Below are 19,418 nucleotides of genomic sequence, written 5' to 3'. Positions count from 1 at the left end.
CTCCGCCGACTCTCATCACCCACCCCACCCTCCGTCCTGATTATCCATCAGTCTCCCAATGAGTGTTTCTGAGTGCCACATCACACAACAGCATGTGTATTGCTCCTCTGTGTTCCTTTTCCGTTGCTCCTAAACAGGCTTTTATTGCAGAGTCTTTAAGACAAAGGCCTTTGATACTCTGGGCCTGTTTCAAAATAAAAGGGACTACTGGGAGGCACAGCTGTCTGGTTATTTGGATCCTGTCAAGGCTTTTGCAGCTTATTTTTATGCTGTAAAGTTGGATATGACATTATACACTTAACAATAAGATTTCTGTGTAAAGACAAAAAAGGTTTACTGGCAGTACTACAGCCCGAGCACTTGAAATAACTTGACTTCTTGTGTTTCATAAGTATATATATGTACGTGGGTGTGCACATGCATACATGTCTGTTAGCATATATGTGTTCATGTGTGTGCGTGTGTGTGTGTATGAGGATGTGGGAGGGATATATATAAAGTCTGAAAGCACTGACACGCATCTGGCACCTCGTCATGTGGACGGGGAGAGGGGGAAAAAAAAAAAAAGAGTGATTGAGTTACACTTCCCCTCCGTGTGCCCCAAACACCAGAAATATGGTTCACATTGTCCAACATTCTCAAAGATCAACTAACAACTCATGGATGAATAAATGTGAATAGTAGTAATTAAATCTGTAATAGTGATAAACATGGCCTTGCAGGAACCGTGAAGCCAGTTATTCCAGCAGAGTTAAGTTTCAGCTCCGATTATATCATGTTTTTTTTCAGCGCTCAATACATTTGGAGCAATGTGGAAAACATCCTTAATGTTGTAGTGGAATCTAATTTAAGAAAAATTAGGATTGAAATAATAACAAAGTTTGAGTCAATTTCATACAGCCTGTTTAGTCTGCCTCATTATTTTGAATGCTTATGTGTTTGACATTGTTTTTGTTCAGATTTGAGTTGAAATTGTATTTTGTAACTGTTAATTTGTATAGTTTACGAACAAAAGACGCACATTATTCAGATTTTACATCCCCGGTCAACTTTCACATTTATCAAGCCCAACTAATCAGTCTTCTTTTGCACTCTGTTATTGTCCTGTCAGTGGCAGCAGCAGGAAGAACCTCTTGATGGGCCCAAACCAAGGCCCCAAAGCAACCCCACCCCCCGCCCTCCCTTCCCCGGTATAGTCGTGACTTAAACCCCGACAAGCTCGGCTCATCAAAGAATGTTTGTCCCATCTGACTCCGCTTTGCCTCCCCGCTGTACGTTCAGCATCTGTCTTCCAGCTCCCTACAGGATACAGCCCCGCATTCATACAGTAAGGCCTGCTGTCTGGCCCTCTGTCATCCAGAGGTGTAGGGCGACCTCTGGGTTTAAAATCTGCCGTTTGATGTCTCGAAGATGTGAGGGAGACAGCGGAGAAGGCGTTAATGTGCCAGAATACGCTGTTCGACCAAAAAAATACCACTTCCACCGTTTCAGTGTCCTGGACTTAACCCAGCTAAAAACCCACTTTATATTAAAAGAGAACGCTGGAACTTTCACGCAGTACTGGACTTTTAGGGTATTTGACGGATCCTGTTCAGTATTAACTGCCTTAATATTATGTAGTAATGAATCTAGCGTAAAGCTGTTCACTCAGTGCGGCTGCTGCTCGCCTGGTGCACAGCTGGATCGTCTCTCTCAGCTCTGGTATTATTCATCTACTGTGTTACACTGGCTTGGAGTCATTGCACAGTAGGAGAAGTCACTAACAGTGAAGAACCACAGTATACCACATTGAGCAGGATGTGCGTTTTATGATTTATGGTAATATTGTATTTCTGCTGCTCAGTTTCAATTATTTGTTTCCAATAAAAATCAAACTCAGCTGACACTCAGCTGACTAATTTTCCTGTCGAGATATCAAGCGTGTAATAAAAGTTTCTGTTCTCATTCCCACTTGGAATGACAAAGACTGTGTGAACCGCTAATATGTACACACACACATGCTGTCTGTAATGTTGTCAGCAAACTAACCATGCACAATCTCTCTCTCTCTCTCTCTCTCTCTCTCTCTCTCTCTCTCTCTCTCTCTCTCTGTCAGCTTCTTTACATCTCTCTTGCTCTTTGACATTCACAGAAACACACACATTCCGAGGCCCCGTTTATATTCACTATTAACAGCAGCTCATTAAGAGAGATTACAGGACACAGAGCTCAGTGTTGATGCTAAAAAAGTACATCCACAGTCTGATGCAACGGTTTAAGCAGGATACACCCAAGTGTATGGGCTCAGGCACATGTACGCGCTTTAACTTTTATAGAAAAATAATAAAAACACTGGTGAGAAACATTGCTGTCTCTCCACGCCGCTCTTCCTCTTTCCTTCTCTTTTTCACAAGCACACACTCTCATCATTCAAGAGGAAAAGTACAGCCACTTAAGACTCAGGATTAAGGCTCCATTTCACAGTGGTGCATTTTTCAAGACACTTAATTATAGCTTTCTAGAGGAGGGCTGTGACGAGGCCCAGGCTTTTTCAGCTCTAACGGGATGTTTCCATGTTAGGCAGGCCACCAGCCAACAGGCCTGCCAGCTAACCAATCAGCGAGCCCACCGGGCTAGGCGGCAAACCAGCCAAACATCCAGTCTACTAGCCAATCAACTGAACCAACCAAGAGAACAGACATGTAAATGTAGCCTGCTAGCTCAGTTAGTTAGACTTCAGTTGGTAGCCGGCCAACCGGGCATGTCAATTAGTGAACCAGCTAGCCGGCCGAGAATGACGATAGGCAGAAACTTTATTCCTCCTGACCTCATCGACGCAACCTCACCGACTCACATCCACGCACTGATCCCAGATCACGGCTAAGCCCTTAATGACTGTTTGTCACCGAGCCTGTGACATCACCGTGAACTGTTAGGGGGAGGACGGCACGTTCTGTGGTGTGTGCGTATACGTGTGTGTGTGTCCCAGAGTAACCATTGTCACGGAGACCAGTCCAACATTTGTATTAGACCTTGAGACAGCTGGAGTGGCTGTGCCCATGGAGTTTAATGTATTTATATTGGAGCACTGAGAGATGCAGAGAGAGTTTGTCTGATATTTCACTCTGTTCTTGAAATGGCAAAGAGCAGCATGGAAAGAGATGGAGACATGGAGGGGGTGGCTGCTCACTGCTTGTGGCAGGAGGGTAGAGAGGGAGGGAGGGAAGGGAAGGGGGGAGGAGGGGTATAAAGACAATTTCCTCTCTGCTCTTATTGCTCTGACTGTCTGCCGCCTACCGCCTTCATGGAGGTCCCTAATTGAGATCACTTGTACTTAAAAATAGGAACAAAAAAGGAACTTCTGTGGGCTGGGAGATGGAGAGGAGAAAATAAAGTAGTAATATGTGACGAAGGCTGCCATTAAAGAGTCCCAATGATAGATCTGAGCGACTCGGGCAGAGAGCTGAGAACTCTTTCTGCGTCTGCCAGGGAACCTTCAGATGTTGACGTGTCACACACCACCTGCTGTCATAGCACTAAAACTGTGCATGTGTATGAGAGTACTTGTAGGTTTTGTGTGTGTGTGTGGTGGGGTGTGTGTGTGTGGGGCTCTTTGATGGGGAAGGGTGACAGTGCCCGGGGCTGAGGCCAGAAACATGCCAAACAGGGCCAGTTCAGTTTTTCCACTTTTGTATGCAACTGTGTGTGTATGTTAGAGTTTTTCTTTACATCGCTGCAACAAAATATCTTTACAGTCATCAGGCATATTTAACTGTTCCACTCTATGCAGCCTTTGTGTCATTAGCTATGCTATTATTAGTCCTTCACTTTAATTCAAGCGTTCCACCAATCAAAACCTCCCTGGAGCAGCCTTTCCCAGACTTGGTCCCAGAGTGTCCCCTTAGGTGTGCTGGTTTTCCCTTCAAAACATCTATCACTCAATCAGGTCTGATCGTGCTATTAATCAAACAATGAGCCCCCCCTCCTTGGAGACTAGTTTGAAGGATTGGCTTGAAGGAAACGCAGCGTATCCAGGAGTGGTATCAGACCACGGCTGGGAACAGGAACCCTGTAAAGAGCGTTTTTCTTGGACTGAGACCCTCTGTAGGTGCTAAAGACAATACAGACACTCGGGCTAGGCCAACATTCCACTTTACACTTTTCCCTTCCTCTGTGTATTTCACTGGTCTACTTCCCCTCTGCAAACTAGCCGGCTAGTATCAAAATATTTATAGTACATCTGCAAGACATGCTGTTCTCATGTATCCAGGACCGTTAAGCCGTGTGTTCATTATGCGAGGTAAAACTAATACCAGATTTATAGGGGGAGATTTCTCTGTGTTCTGCCTGTCTGTGTAGTACGATTGAGGATGATTTATGTGAGGTAAGGAGGCACAGGCGAGATAGATAGAGTGACTACACGGCGAGAGGCAAACAGGCAGCGGCCCAGACTAGCACTCGCAGGGGGGCTATCGCCTATCGCTCGTCCGTTTCCACTGCTCCTGTTTCGAGACTGGAGGAAGGCAGGGAAGGACGGGCAGCGGCTGGAGACGGCGAGGGAAAGGAAGGAGACAGGAGGCGAGGATGTGTGTATGTATATGCATGGAGACAGGGTGGAGGAATGTCCAGGTGCACTGGGTGCAAATCAGTGTAAAGGGGCTGTAGAGGAAGGCCAGATGGAGAGGGGAAAAAAAAGTCTGTCATGGATGCTCAATTGCACACAGACATAAACATTTAACCAAAGACAGAGTAAACCCACGCCTGGAAATATACCATATACATTTTTTTGTCTTGGAGCATTTTAATATATTAAATATACAATCTGTTTTCCTTGGCCATCTTTACATAACGGGTATCATGAATGGGTTTTAGTGAAAGTAAGTGAGCTGCTCTCAACGGCTCCATTTCTGGGAGGTAATCAAAATCAAAACCGTCAGTCAGTCAAGTGAACATGTCCAGCACTGAGACAACAGCCAATCAGATAAACAGGAAATGAAAAAACAGCACTGGGCAGGCACCGCAAGCAGCCACATTACTGGGCGTGCGTCAAGCGACAGCGCTCAACTTCCGAGGGTTTGGATCCTGCTCTCTTTTTTCTTTTTCCTGATCTCTTCCTGATCACAGTCCAGCTCGGAGCCACTCCAAAACACTGAGCCTGAACTCTGCAACCTGGAGTCATACATACTAGATCGAATTCCAAACCATTCAGACGTCAAAATGGCCCCAGGAAGCCTTGGTTTGGGAAACTTTTGAGTGGCCTTGAATGCAGCATCCGATGCTCCGTGAGCTGAACGAGTTAACAAATTAAGTTGAAAGTGTCACGGCTGATGTGGCTCACTCTGAGATGGGCCTTTGCCTAAAACCTTTTGCCTAAAGCCTGTAATTACACTGTGCCCATTAGGCTACTGGTCAGAAATGACTCACAACAAAGTGGGGGTGTAGACAAGGAGAAAAGAGAAGGATGGATGGAGTTCACTTTCATAGCTTCCAGCCTGAGATGTCCTCAGACGAAATCAATTCCAGTCATCTTTGGAAGCGAGTTCAATGAAGGAAAACATCATGAAAGTTGAGGGAAAACATGATTTCACAGAAGATAAATGGCTATTGTATGATTATGTGACCTATGACCCTGTATTTTCCACATGCACTCAGAACTTGCCGGTTATTCCGGGACAGGGCCTTTTCATGTCGTGTCTGCTCTGTCCCTAGCTGAGACCCGGATGACGCCAGCTTTATAGTGCCTAAATCGAGTCCTGAGCAGGGAGACTCATCAACTGCTGGATCCCACGGGGAACATCAATTACATTGTGAAACGCTGTCCTTCAAATACAATCTATTCTGTGGTGTTGCATTATGGCAAAGCTGAGAATTTGAACGTCACACACATAAAAAAAAAAATCCTCTCTGGCAACGGGGTTGTTGGGATGTGGTCTCGGGCTGACAATTAAATTGTCCGCTTGGAATATACTGTCACTCTGGAAGCATGAGATTTATGGCAAATAATTTCACGAGAACTGATCATCTTAAATGTTTTAACTGGATTTTATGGCGTCATAGATCACTCTGATATGTTCTTGCGTTCTCAAGAGACTGAAAACTGTTCCCAGTAGTTGCAGAACTCATTTACAGACAATTAAAGAAGCTCTAAACAATCCAACCTCCTCTCACCAACTAAAGTCCTACACCAAATTAGTATCTTTTAGCAGCTTTCCTGCAAAGGGGGCAAGTATTTGACATCTTACAAGCCACAAAGCATTATCACGCAACTCTCTCAACCATCTTTCAGGCTAAGCAAAGCAGTTTCTACCTGTTAAACAACCTTAAAATCATAAAACAGGTATACAGGGTTAAAAGCTATAAACATTAAACCTGTGTTTACATTGCAAGGGATTCTTTTTCATCAGTAATCGCCTCACACTGTGAGCCTGATGATTGGGTAATATTTATGATAGGCCCTTAGGGTGTGCTTCCCTCTCAGTCTCTCTAATGTCTATAAAATCTTTTACCCTTGGCTCAACTGCAGTGCAGACAAGGTCCCATACGAAGCTGATTGTATATGTGCTTTTTAACTACGCCTCTATAGAGGCTTTAATGTGCACAGGTCATGTGCATATGTGCACATACGCATGTGATGTGGATGTGTATGTGTATGTACAGTATACGTATGTATGTGTGTGTGTAGCAGTAAAGGGGCTGGCTCTCAGACTTTGGTTAACCAGACTATAATTTGGAGGCCCAGTGAAGACTCCCAGCAGCCTCTCACTGTTTGTTTACCAGAGAGACCAACTCTACTGTTTCTGCTGCATCTGCAGGGTCCTGCAGGAAAAGGGCGTGTATATCTGTCTGGCTGTGTGTGCATGAGTATGTGTGTGTAGGCACAGTCATGTGTGTAATGTAGCGTGTGAAAGTGACATTTTGTAGAATAGGTAAAGATATATTTGTGTGTGAACATTATAAAGATCATTTCGACTATAAATTTCCTTCAGTTTGCATATTTTCTAAAGTGCTTTGTTTTTTAAGGAACCAGTGCTTCCAATTACACTAAGGAACTCTGACATCTCTCAGTCCCATATTTTTCTCACGCATCTTTAAGAAACAGTAAATCAAGGCTACAATATACATACACCACCCTTCCTATCCCGAAATGGTAGCTTTGTCATAAATAAGAAAACAAAAAAGAGCCAAACTTCACAAAAAAAAAACAGCCTTGCATTAAGAAGTGTTTGTCAGCAAAAAATGACTGCTATTTTTGTTTGTGCCGAGCGTAATTCTCCTGAGACTGAACTGCTCGCTTTCTGTCCCAATTGGGCTTTTTTTTTTTTTTTCACCAATTCTCCTCCCAAGCAGGAATAAAAAGAAAACAATGCAATTCAAAAGACCGGCGCTCCCAGCCTGTCATTTAGCTGTAACTTTGAATTGTCTTTGTTCTGCTTGAGCTGTTTTCTTTCACACACACACACAGAGAATTGTTGCAGCATCCTAAAATTCCATCACGAGAGAGGAAGAAAGACAGAGGAGGAGAGGAACTTTCAAAATCACTCTAATAAAATATTCCTGTTCCTCTGGGATCCTCCTTTGCTCATTCAGCATCAGGAGAAGTGAAGTGGAAAAGGCCTGTTATTGGTCTCCGTCCAAAAAGGAGAAAGAGAGAAAAGAGAGAGAGACCTATTTCCTTTGGGGAAAGACAGAAAATAGAATGAACAGCGCAACAGTTGACGGAAAACTTTTAACTGCGACAACAAAATGAACTACAGACGACTGTAAGAGGGCAGCTGTCTGGGTGAGTGACAGGATTCAACTCCAGACTGAAAGCCTGCTCCGGTGGGGATCAGACATTATGTATGTATATAGACTTTGATCAGGCAGAGCTGCTTGTCGGAGCAGTACGACTGGATTGAATATGTGTAAACTGGAACAGCTCGGGGATCAACATTAAACACAACAGCTACAAGTTCTCAAAAGATGCCTGCCCCAGTCACAGGAAAGAGCTTTGAAACAACCTGAAATGTAATGTTGGGGATTTTGCAGTTTTGTAACATTGCTGTTCTAGCATAAACTGTTCGAAACTTTTCTTTTTTTTTTTCACAACAAGAGTCACGCAGGCTTCTGGAAATCTGCAAAGTTGTAAGATGGCAAGCCTAACTGGTATAACTTTATACTAACCTCCTGTTTAGTATCTATATTTAATGGGTTTTATCAGTAGTTGTCATTGTAAGCAGATATAAAGACATTTTGTCTGTTTTATTGTTTTCTTTTTATTTATTAATTTAGCATTTACACATTTATAAATACTTCTCCTTCACTGTCCATGAGAACTGAGCAAACTCCATCCACAATGATGAAGGCCAAGAGATGCGGCTGAAAGTCTCCCAAGAACAAGAGTTTTTCTGTTATTTCCGAGGTCAAGAATAAACCTTCAACCTCAACACGTCCTCATTTATTAACAGTTTTAAACCTGCCTGTGACAGACTTCTACATGTGCACAGTTAATAGTCCATAAATGCTTTAAAACTCACTGTAATCCAGTGCTGTTGAATATAATTACAGCTATGTTGTACTGCGTTATTGATCATTCATTGACTGTTTATACACCACTTAGAGATTCATAAGAAAAGCTATAAGTGTTATATTCAAAGAAAATCACCTAAATACCGATGTTTCCTTATATCTACACTGTAGCATGTTAAAAGTTTCACAAGTGGTTATATACTGCTTGTAAATGATAAACGGGGGGTTAAAGTGTTGCTGCGTAACCTCTTACATTTTTTTTTGTTCTTAATTCCAGTTATCTGCAGACTTGTTTCCCTCCTTCTTTCTTACTCTTTCTTTCTCTCTCTCTCTCTCTCTCTCTCTCTCTCTGGAGGCCACTTTACAAATGAGAGCTACCATTTCAAGCTCCCCTTCTCTCCCTAGAGACTTGTCAATATCAGCTACACACACTATTCAAAGTTCAAAGACTACACACACCTACACACACTCTCCTGGCCCCTTTTGTATCTCTGGGGCATATTTAATTTCAGGTGTCTGTGCACACATTTAAATATGGCTGTGCGCGCGAGCGTGTGTGTGTGTGTGCCACAGGTGGTTGGGTCCCAGTGACTCTGATTATTGTGGTGACCAAACCAAAGCATCGCCGCCCCGTCACATTTGTCATCACCCTTTTCCTGAAAGCGTGGGTGGGATGGGAAGGATGAAGGGAGGACATAAAGGGAAGGAGAAGGCGGAAGGAAAGGGAAGAAGGGAGAAGAGGAGGGTAGATGATGGTAAATGGCCGCCCCCGCAGTGCCATATGGGAGGTGGTTTGAAAGAGTCAGTCTTGTGTTGCTCTTACTTGATGCCTCACAAGCGCAAACCGATCCTCCCATTTGTATCATGTCTCTTCCTCTTTCTCATTCACGCTTCACTCTTTTCCTTCTTTATAATGTTTCTTGTACTCTCTATAATTTTCTCACATTATATCGCTCACTCTCACAGGAAAGAACAGACATGCAACCTCTCTCTTCCTCACACACACACACACACACACACACACACTCACACAGGCTTTCAGAGCTGTCAGACCACCATAAAAGGCTTGTGTGGGCGTTGCCGAGTGGGTGGGCACTCTGATTTTCAGGTGTATTTGATCTGTTGTGTTCACACCTCGGCGCTGGCAGGGGTCCCACTGTGTGGGTAGGTAATTTGAGCAAATTAGGAGATGGGGCCTGTGTGTTATTAATGACACCCCATACCCTTTACTGCACGTCCACCTATTGTTCCCTCCTCTGCACACACCTTTCTTTTCTTCCGCTCCGAGTCCCCCCGATCCCATCTGCGCCTCCTGCTCAACACCCACCCTCAGCCCCTCTAAAGGCACAGTACATGGAATGCATACACACACACACACACACACACACACACACACACGGTGCACATGGGACGGGGGCGGCGGGAGGAGGGGGGGATTGGTTCCAGGTGCCAGTTTGAGTGAGAGCATTAATCAAGCAGACAGATCTTTCTGTCACAGACACCTTCAGTGCACACACACACACACGCATACACATATACTACTGTACAACTATACACTCATTACATTACTAGGTTTGCATAGTAGTAATTACAAACCCCACTGTCATTATTCCATGACATGGCTCTATACCAAACTCCCATTCAAAAATACAAAGTTTCACCACAAGCGTTTTTTAAACGTGTGCTGAGTGTTAAATGTTTACGACCTGAGAGAAAGTGAGTGCCCATTCCGACGTCTGAAGACACGTTGTAACAAGGACCACTTATCCCCTCAGACACCACTGATCCGCTGCCAAGCTATTGATCACAGTCAAAGGTCGGTGTAACTCTTTGATGCTCCTTTACTCATCTGGTTTCACCTTCTCCTTGAAAATGAAGCGAAGCCTAACCCTTCTGTGTTTACACTCTGGCACATTATGTGTTACCTCACGTAAATAATCAGTATTGCTTCAAAAATACGGCTAACATGCCCAACACGTGCTGCTCTTTTCATGACCTGCTGGTAAGTAGGTTTATATATTTGGGAGTCCGGCCTGAGTCAGAGGGGATACTGCATTCCTTTAAGATTAAACTAACAAGGGGAAAAACCTTCCCTTTTCTCCAGCATGGGCCAGAACAGGTAAGGCCTTGTGTAAGGTGCCGCGGCCGTGCTCTCACTCACATCGTTACAGGCTGAACCCAAACATCCAGGAGGCTCAACACTCCATATTTCCCTCTTATAGAAACATGCAGTGTGGAAGCGAAGCCGCCGCGGCCGTTTCGCAGGTCAGCGAGGGAACGCTAAACAACGCTGTTCAGGTTTCCTGTGGTTTGACTTTGCTCTATCAGCTTTGCTCAAAGCCATCTTCTGACTTAAATAACTAAAATAAAAGCTGAATGCTTGGTTGGAAGAAAGAAAAGACAGGACATAAAACAGAGAGCGCAGAGTGAAAGAGGTATATGAATCTGGGTTATAATACTGGTGTTCTGTTTCATTAGGGTGAACCGGTTCCAAGATAGACCAATTTTCAAAGTGTTAGGTAGTTACTTCCTCTCTGAGGGCTTATATCGGATAACGGTAATTTGCCCAGCATGATGCAATTGAAATGGATGAAGGGCTGCAGGATCTTGTTAAGTGTGAAAATAGCACAGAGCTGCATTAAAAGCTTCACTGGCTAATGCAATGGCATTAAGCTACCTGGTAATTATGGTGCATTGAAAAATCATAGCCATGCATAGCATGCGTTTGCACGGCTATCCAAAAAATACACACTAATTTGACTTGCACCCCAAACATTTGCATTGATTTATGAGAAAACTGAGCTTTGTTAAGAAGCAGAGGTGTTAGCACTGACAGTGTTTAACAAACAGGTTTTACCGCTCCCTCGAGACAATTGTGTTTTCTTGTCTTTTATCAACACTTTAAACAGGCAGAAACCTCCAGTAAGCACAGTCAGTTGGCAGGTTGCCTTATCAAAACAGTGTAATTAGCCCCACAGCTACTGAATATGAGGATAAAACAAGAGATAACACACGGTGCCTTGTGAGTATTTGCACTCAACTCTCCGTTTGTTGTTGCAGTCTCCATATTACAGGACTGAGTGTAATCTCACTCCTTTCCTCGCATGTTTCAATAACTCCTCACTGCTTAATTTGGAAGGAGGAGCAGCAGATATTGTACACGAATCAGTGGTTCAGAGGAAGCAAAGTTTGCCAGTCGACACTAGATTAAAAACAGCCAGGCTTTCTCCTGTTTTTCTGAAAAATGCTACACTCGTTTTTTCCCTGATTGAATTTGTATTTTTTTATTTTCATCACCATTTCAAAGGCGATGGTTTAAAAGCATGCACCATGACCATGCAAAGACCTTTACAAATGAAAAGAAAACACACACGCAGACTTCTCCCACAACTTTCACATCTTCACCGGTGTGCGAGACGTATTTCAGGCCATTAAAATCACAAGTTATAGTGTTCCCATGACACTCTCATTTAGACCTTAATAAGTGCCTACAGCCTATTTAGGGCCATAATCAACCCACCATTCAGTCTCACTACATTTGAGTGAAAATACAGACCAATTAATCTATCTTTGATTAAACACTGATCACATTAAGGCTCTGCACCCCCCTGATTACCCTCAGGAATTATGGAGACTAATGCGAACCTCCAGCACTAATAAGTCCTAATAGCTGGCACAGTTCGCAAACACACACACCACCATTTTACTCCATCAATATGACCCTGCTGGGATTAAATAACATGTTTGCCTCAGAGGTACAATTAAGCATTGCTAAATAGAGTTCCTTTGAGCCTGGAGTTAAGGGAAGAGTCTTCTCTGCACAGTAGCAGCCAGTGAAGCGCTCAGATTTTTCCCCCCTGGCTTTTTCAAATTACCTATTGATGAGAGGGCTTCACGTCTCTCCCTGGCTGGGGGGGAGGAGGGGAGGATGTCTGGTTCACTTTTAAGATGTCTCCAAGAAGCAGGCCTGTGGTTAGATCTAAGGCAACACTTATGCAACAGAAGCTGCCTTTCTCAAATACATATACGGTTTCCCTGCAAATTATCTGAGATTTTCTTTGGGGAAAGTTTTCCGCTCTGAGTTTTCAGATATTTACCCACATCGACCCGCTTCTCTTTTGATCGTGTTGATTTGGGTCTGTCTGTGTAAGCACTTTTTTTTTTCTCTACTGTGACTGAACAACTTTACTGAACGATAATTGCTCCCATGACTTAATTGTCTATATGTAATTAAGTTTGTAATAGAGAAAATAGGCACTTAAATGTTCCCCAGAGAGGCATGGTGGTTGAGTGGGTGCCACACATGTTGAAGATTATTCTGCCCTCCCCATCTGATCTGCCAGTATGAGGAGTTATAAAAAATGTATTTGAGGCAATTAAATGAAAATTGCTTGATGTAAATGCCAAGACAAATTTTAATGAGCCCCCTTTTCTCAATTTGGAATATTTGCCCGCTCCCTCAAGTCGGCTCAATTTATCGCTGGGAATGTGCGCTCAGCCCTAAATTAAAAATGTCCTTAAATACAAATCTACAGACGGGATGGAGTAATGTGGCTTTCTAACCAACAAAACAGCATTTTGTAACTTGTGTCCGCAGCAAACTGGCTGATGCTGGACAAAATGATCCAGGAGAAACACAGCACCATGAGAACTTGAAGAAAATATATAAACTCAACAAAAGAAAAAGGCAACAACTAGAGCTCAGTTATATCGAGTTTTTGTCCAACCAAATAGAATAATAGTTCAAGAATAAATATTAACAGAAATAAATATATGCATTAAAATCTAAACTCTGTGTTACATAATTTATTCAGTTTCACCCTATTTCAGTTTAAGGAACACTCAAAATCTAACTCAGCTTCACTGAAACTCAGATTCTCTTCTTTTTGTATCAAAACAAAAATAGTTAAGATGCCATTCCTAATTTTTAGCAGTCCTGATGCAGCACGGCAGACTACATTTATTTATTTTAAATTAGAAATACAACAGAAAGCGCTGGTGGTCTTGCAAAATCACATTGCGGTGTCAAGGGGACTTTTTGTGGTTGCACTGACAGATTTACAACCCAGATGTTCACAAACAGGAGCAACATCAATGGGCCGCAGCACGGTATCTATCAACACTATTTAATATGGGAATCGATCAGCGATTATCTTCCCTCCTCTGAGTCTCTCCACCTGAACATCTGCACACATCTGCTCCGCTCTCTCCCTCTCTGCCGCTTACTGCAGCATGCTTTCAATTTCCTGCTGATCTGCACCTCTCCTCTCCTGCGCTCCGACCCCAGAGACACACCGAGGGGTCAGGGGGTTAACGTGGTAATAGGTGGTGGTGATTGGTAGAAGACGCTCACTCTCTCCCGGCTTTCAGAGCGTATTAGGAGCCACCCTGCTTCTGTGTGGAGCAGGAGCCCAGAACAGCTGTGTCTGACCACGGAGCGACTTCTTAAAAACATCTTTTAAACATTTGATTTGGACAGGGGAGCGGAGGCTATGGACCGGAGAGAAGAGAGAGAAACTGGAAGGGGGGGTGTCTATTAAACTCAGCCTGTCTATTTCTTGTGTCGCATGGGAATGAAAATGTTTGTTTAAAATCAAAAATTCTTCTGCTAAACCTAAAACCTCATTTATCCTGCTGATTAAATTAGATTGCGTAAAGAAGTTGTTACGATAGAAAACAGCAAAACCAAAACAGAGGCCGCAAGCTGGGACGTGCAAGTTGGCCTTCACAGGTAACTGAAAATCACAAAGTCGACACTGCTACTGTTCACAGGTCTTGAAACCATTGTGGACTGTTTCCTATAGATCCACTTTGGGAGCCAAGAAGGATGTTGAATAAAGGTTTGAATAAATAAAAAAATATATAAATGTGAAGAATAAATTCAGCTGAAAAGTGTAACTGTGCAGTTCTTTGGAAATATGAATATTTTTAATGAAAGAAAATATGTTTCAGGAAGGTTTTTGTTACATGGACTTACAAATCAGATCAGTGATTATAATTAATAAAAATCACAGTTCCTTGTTTTATTAATTAGCAGAAAGGCACTAAGTCAGGATTAAGTGATTGTTATGAATTGAAATTCATTATTACAGGGCTTGAATTATGAATTCATAACATTGAAGTCAACACAGAGTAACTTCTTGTTCAGTGTGGCTTTGCTCTGTCGATTAAATGCTCCCTGGAGGCTGCAGAAATCGACACTGATTAATTAATGACAGCAGCGCGACTGAACAATTTCAGGAAGCGATTACAGACCTTTTTTGGCAAACTAATCAATACTTCTTCCCTTCGCAAAAACAGAGACACCCAGCACACACAATCCAGTAATCCCCACATCTTGTTTCAATGCTCAACTGTAAACTCTCTTGTGCAGTGTCTGTTTACGTTTGTCAAAAATATCACCCATGCTTTTGTTTTTGGTTCCGCAATGGCATCGCTTTGTAAATCTAAGGGTATGTTGCACAAACATGTCATCTCCCTCTTTCAGAAATATTTATAAACATCAAGTAGAGTAAATACTGGAATTTCTAAATGCGGAGACTGTTTTTTTTTCCTTTTTCCTTTTTCTTGTATTTGCGCACCACAAAAAAGCCATGATGGTAGCTGGGTCTTTCTTCCACCACAAAAAGCTTGGACCTTGATAGCGAGGTCCTCAGTGACCTCAACTGATCCCCTTAACTCATCTGGACCCAAATTCTTCAATCAGATCCAACATCCTTACCCACTTTACCCAAACCCCTTCAGTCCTCTATCCAAACCTCAACGCCTGACCCCAAGTCCTCCCCGTGACCTGAGCCCCTAACCCAACTCCACAGACAACAGAGAGCAGCGAAGCAGTACTCACCCCAGAAGAAGTTTTGTTGACATGGTGTCACTGTGCTGAAAAGGCTGTTAGATGCCATAGCTGCCTCTGGTTGCAGCAAGCCCCACTTTTGTTCCTCTGTGGTTTCCGTGACCCTTGACACGTCCTAAACCAAGAGCACGCAGCATGTCATGAAGAAAAAAAATGGAAAAGCCATCCACAAGACATGCTTTTACGTATCAACTATTTGGATGACCACAAGTAACAACCAGGTCTGGTTTTATAGAGAAAAAAAAATTGCAGAGGCAAATATCGCCTTTGCGGATAGATCAGATGGTGTCGGACTTGCTTGCTTGGCGAGTGTGGTTGGAACGTACTTACTCGCTTAGCGCCGTCCTTGTGACTGGTGCTGGCCCGCGACGATTAACCATTTACACTCCAGGTCGCCCTCAAACACCAACCCCGAGCCGCACGTCTGTGGTTCTGTGGTTGTTTGGGAGGCGAGCAGAGCCCTCACACAACCCAAAAGGCACCAGCTTTAAAACTCGTCTCTTTCCTGCCCTCCATGTGCCGTCACTGGAGAGCCTGGGTCACATGCCCTCTGACGTCATCACGGCATAGCACTTGAATGGGACAGCCTACTGTTGAGCCTTTCTTCCCTCTTCTCTCCTCTCTTCTCCTCTCCCCGGACTTTTTTCTCTCCTCCCTGGCTCCCCTCCTTCTCTCTTACGCGTGGTTCGGCAGCGTTTCCAGGCTCTCTGGGGGACCGGGGTCTGACGCTCCCATGAGTCAGGAGGCTTCAATGGGGGCAGCTTGTTCAACCGCCCATGCCTCCTCAGCATATGGGGAACAGCGCTCTCTCTGCTTTGCTCTCCCTTCACTCTTTCATCCCCCTCCCTTCTCTCTTTCTACGTCTGTCTCTGTGACTCTGCTGCTCCTTCTCTCAACTCCTTTAACAGGCTGCCGTGCTGCTCCTGTCTGCCTCTGAGCAGGGAGAGCTGAGCTTGGTAAGATTTGAGGGTGTGAGTGAGGAGCGAATGGCTGGCTGGCTGGCGGTGTGAGACTGGGTGTGTATGTGTGTGTCTGAGCATGTGTGTGTGTGTTTGTCTGTGTGTGTGTGTGTGTGTGTGCATGTGCAGCAGGGAGAATGGGGGAAGAGAGAGACAGAAAGGCTGGATGAGTTTGAGTGTGAAGAGAGAGCAGAGGTGGTGTGAAAACAGAGTGCGTCTGAACAGTTGCTTCAGTGTCACTTTTTGAATCTGTTCTCTTTCTCCTGTTTCACACTCTTAACGCTGCTGTGTCACAGACTGTTATTGTGTTATTACTGTAATAACGTGTGCATGTACGCGTGCAAGTCTGCGCCGAGCTTTAAATGACTCTCATACACGAGGGCGATTCCTGTAAGAGGCTGTAAATCATGGCCACCTGTCTTCTCTGTGAAAGAGATGCCTTTTCACAGTCTCGCTAACACTTGGAAACACACACCCTCCGAGAAGGGCCTGCCAACATGTACTGTAGTGCAGGCAGCTCATGGCAATCAACGATGAATCATCGCACCTCACACACACACACACACAGATTCCCACGCGCAAACACTCAGCACACACCCTCACAGGTCCCAGCACAGCGTCACGGCTCGTCTTTGATCAGCGATCACAGGTGTTTGTTACAACAGATCAAAAACACACACGGGGTGTTAGAGCAAAAGATGAGGAATGTGTGGAATGGAGCTGGGAGTTCAGTCAGGTTCGAAAGTGTTAAAGTATCTCAGTCATCTTGGCACTAGCCGGTGGGCAAGCATGACGAAGCAGTGAAGAGAGGAACAGTGCCTCGGGCTCCTGATACTGCAAGTGGGCACTAACTTTTAATCAGTGATTTGCATAAACCTCTCACTGTTGTTCAGTTAGAGCTTGTGATTTAAAGGGATGGTCCATCCATGATGATGTTTTGAGATATTCTGCTCTGATATTTGTACCTCCACCAAGATACAATACATTTCACTGTGAGCAGTTTTCATTGGAACTAATTTCCACCAAAGAGACTGTTCACACTGTGTTTTGTGGACATGTAATTTCTTAGCACCACAAACAAACATACTTTTACTTGCACTGTAATGGACACGCATCTTAAAACCCGGTCAAATTAAAAGCAAAAGCTTTTCACAAGGCGAGATACCACAGGAGATGAGTGAGAAAATATGTTTTTCGTAATTTGTTCCAACTGCTAAAGGGTCAGCCATTCCATAATAACAACTGACAGACATTGTTTGGATCTATTTTGGGGACATGAATTCAACAATCCTAAAAGTAACATTTGAGTATTTGTCTCTGAAAATGTTGTAATGTTAAAATTGAGAAAATTATATCATCACTGTCCCAAGGTAACATAAAAGTCAGTAACTGTAACTCATGTTTGCACTCTCAGGTGGAAAGAAATTTGAGCTAAAACAATAATAAAAACATTAGTAATATGTACTAATGAAATGACCACAAACCACGTAACACTACGGCTGTGTTGGTGTAAATACTAAAACTAAACATGTTATTTTTTAGCAACAGATTCTAAGCCCTTATTTCTAAATATGATATAAATACGGATCAGGAAAAAAAAAAGTGAAAAGTGAGTAAAAATGTCAAACATGAGTTACTAACAGTCCCCCCCATATTCACAACAGCATTTCCACAAGTCTTTGCCACATACCTTATTTTTGTGCAGTGAAACATTTTCCTTGGCCCAGAGCTTTGTAAATATTTGCTGTCTAAAACAAGAACATGCCTCTTGAGTTGCAGGGCATGTTACAGAATCCTTAGGGAAGGTTGCTGCAAACACTCCGAATATCACAGAACATATACAGGACCTATTTCCATTCAGAGATTTAATCGATCATGTCACCCATGCAGTTTACCTTCATATTAAATATACTCAAAACTATTCAACAGTACCTTTCCTTAATAATTGTTAGACAGTGTATGTTTTGGACCACCAGTGCAATAACAAAGACATGCTGTACATAAGGATTAGTCTGCGACTTGATACGAAAATCTTTCAAAAATAATATTTAAAGCCACGTATAAACATTTTTAAGGTGATTGCAAATGGATGCTTTGCTGTCAGAAGCCTTAAACTTTAGGACAGAGTGCAGCGCTGCTGTGAGTTCGGCCGAGCCACAGTAAATTACACGCACTTTGATGGGAATATAATTTGCACATCGTGATTGAATCTAAAACATGGAACAAAAAATAAAGCATAAATGTCAAACCCAAGTCATATGGCAGGAAACATAGCTTCTTGGGTGGCATGGCATGTGGTAAACAACCTTGATGGTGAAAATCTGAGCTGTGATGATGTTGTAGTCTCGGGTATCTCCGTATGAGTTCTTTAAAAGCTGCAAAGATTGTAACTACGAGGAATGGATGATATTTTCCCCTGATACAGTAACAAAGTTTAGTTAAAGTTGGCCAAATATTGTTTTACTTGCCCAACTGTTGGTCAGGTCAGTGGTTCACCCACCTTAAGAAAACCACAACAAACCGTTTCCATCGCTGAAACCTTGGCCGCAAGCTCTACTTGTGTCTATGAGCAAGTCTAGAGACCCCAGATCTAATCCAAAAAACATGTAAATTAAAGGTTTTGATTTTGTTTTCAAACATATAATGTTTTTTAGGATTTGGTGAAGAAAACACATCAGTTAAAATGGTATTTACTGAATTTATCACGGCCTGATTGGAAGGATTTAACAATTGTGTTGTGAGAAGAGCCATTTGTGATGTGTATATATATATATATATCTCCATCCACTGCTTAAACGCTGTGTAAGCAGCGGATGGAGTTCTATACAACATCTCATGAAGAGGAAAAAAAAAAACGTTTACTTGAGGGAGGTACTGCCAGCTTGGAAGGCTCTTCATTTTGCTGTAGAGACAATTTTGTAATATATGTACTCCTTGCTGTCAAAAAATGCTTTTAGGTGAAGGTAATGATATTAAAGGCTGGAATATGATGTGGAATATAATATTTCATTCATTACTGGTTCTCCACCGGTGGCCATATACTACACTTGCAATACTTGTGTGTGTGTGTGTGTGCGGAGCTGAAGAGCTTGGCCATATTCTGAGCTCTGGCCAAGGTC

At 43.2% G+C, this 19,418-nt stretch overlaps 1 protein-coding gene across 3 annotated transcripts in view; it reads right to left on the bottom strand.

Moving 5' to 3' along the window:
• Positions 1-15,808, bottom strand: part of runx2b (RUNX family transcription factor 2b) — a 40,223-nt gene extending 24,415 nt beyond the window's left edge. For 2 of the 3 annotated variants that reach the window (XM_041064694.1, XM_041064697.1), the window contains exons 1-2: positions 15,671-15,808; positions 15,332-15,455 (exon numbers count right to left, since the gene is read on the bottom strand). In XM_041064694.1, the coding sequence (XP_040920628.1) occupies positions 15,332-15,389 (58 nt within the window). In that variant the 5' untranslated portion in view covers positions 15,390-15,455; positions 15,671-15,808. Of the gene's footprint in view, positions 1-15,331; positions 15,456-15,666 lie in introns of all 3 variants that reach the window. The other variant, XM_041064695.1, reaches the window with a different exon arrangement.
• Between the last annotated feature and the right edge of the window lie 3,610 nt (positions 15,809-19,418).

This window comes from Toxotes jaculatrix, chromosome 19, assembly GCF_017976425.1.
Source record: "Toxotes jaculatrix isolate fToxJac2 chromosome 19, fToxJac2.pri, whole genome shotgun sequence".
NCBI lineage: Eukaryota > Metazoa > Chordata > Actinopteri > Toxotidae > Toxotes > Toxotes jaculatrix.
The sequence above is the reverse complement of the archived record's forward strand: the minus strand, read 5'-3'. Positions and strand labels throughout refer to the sequence as shown.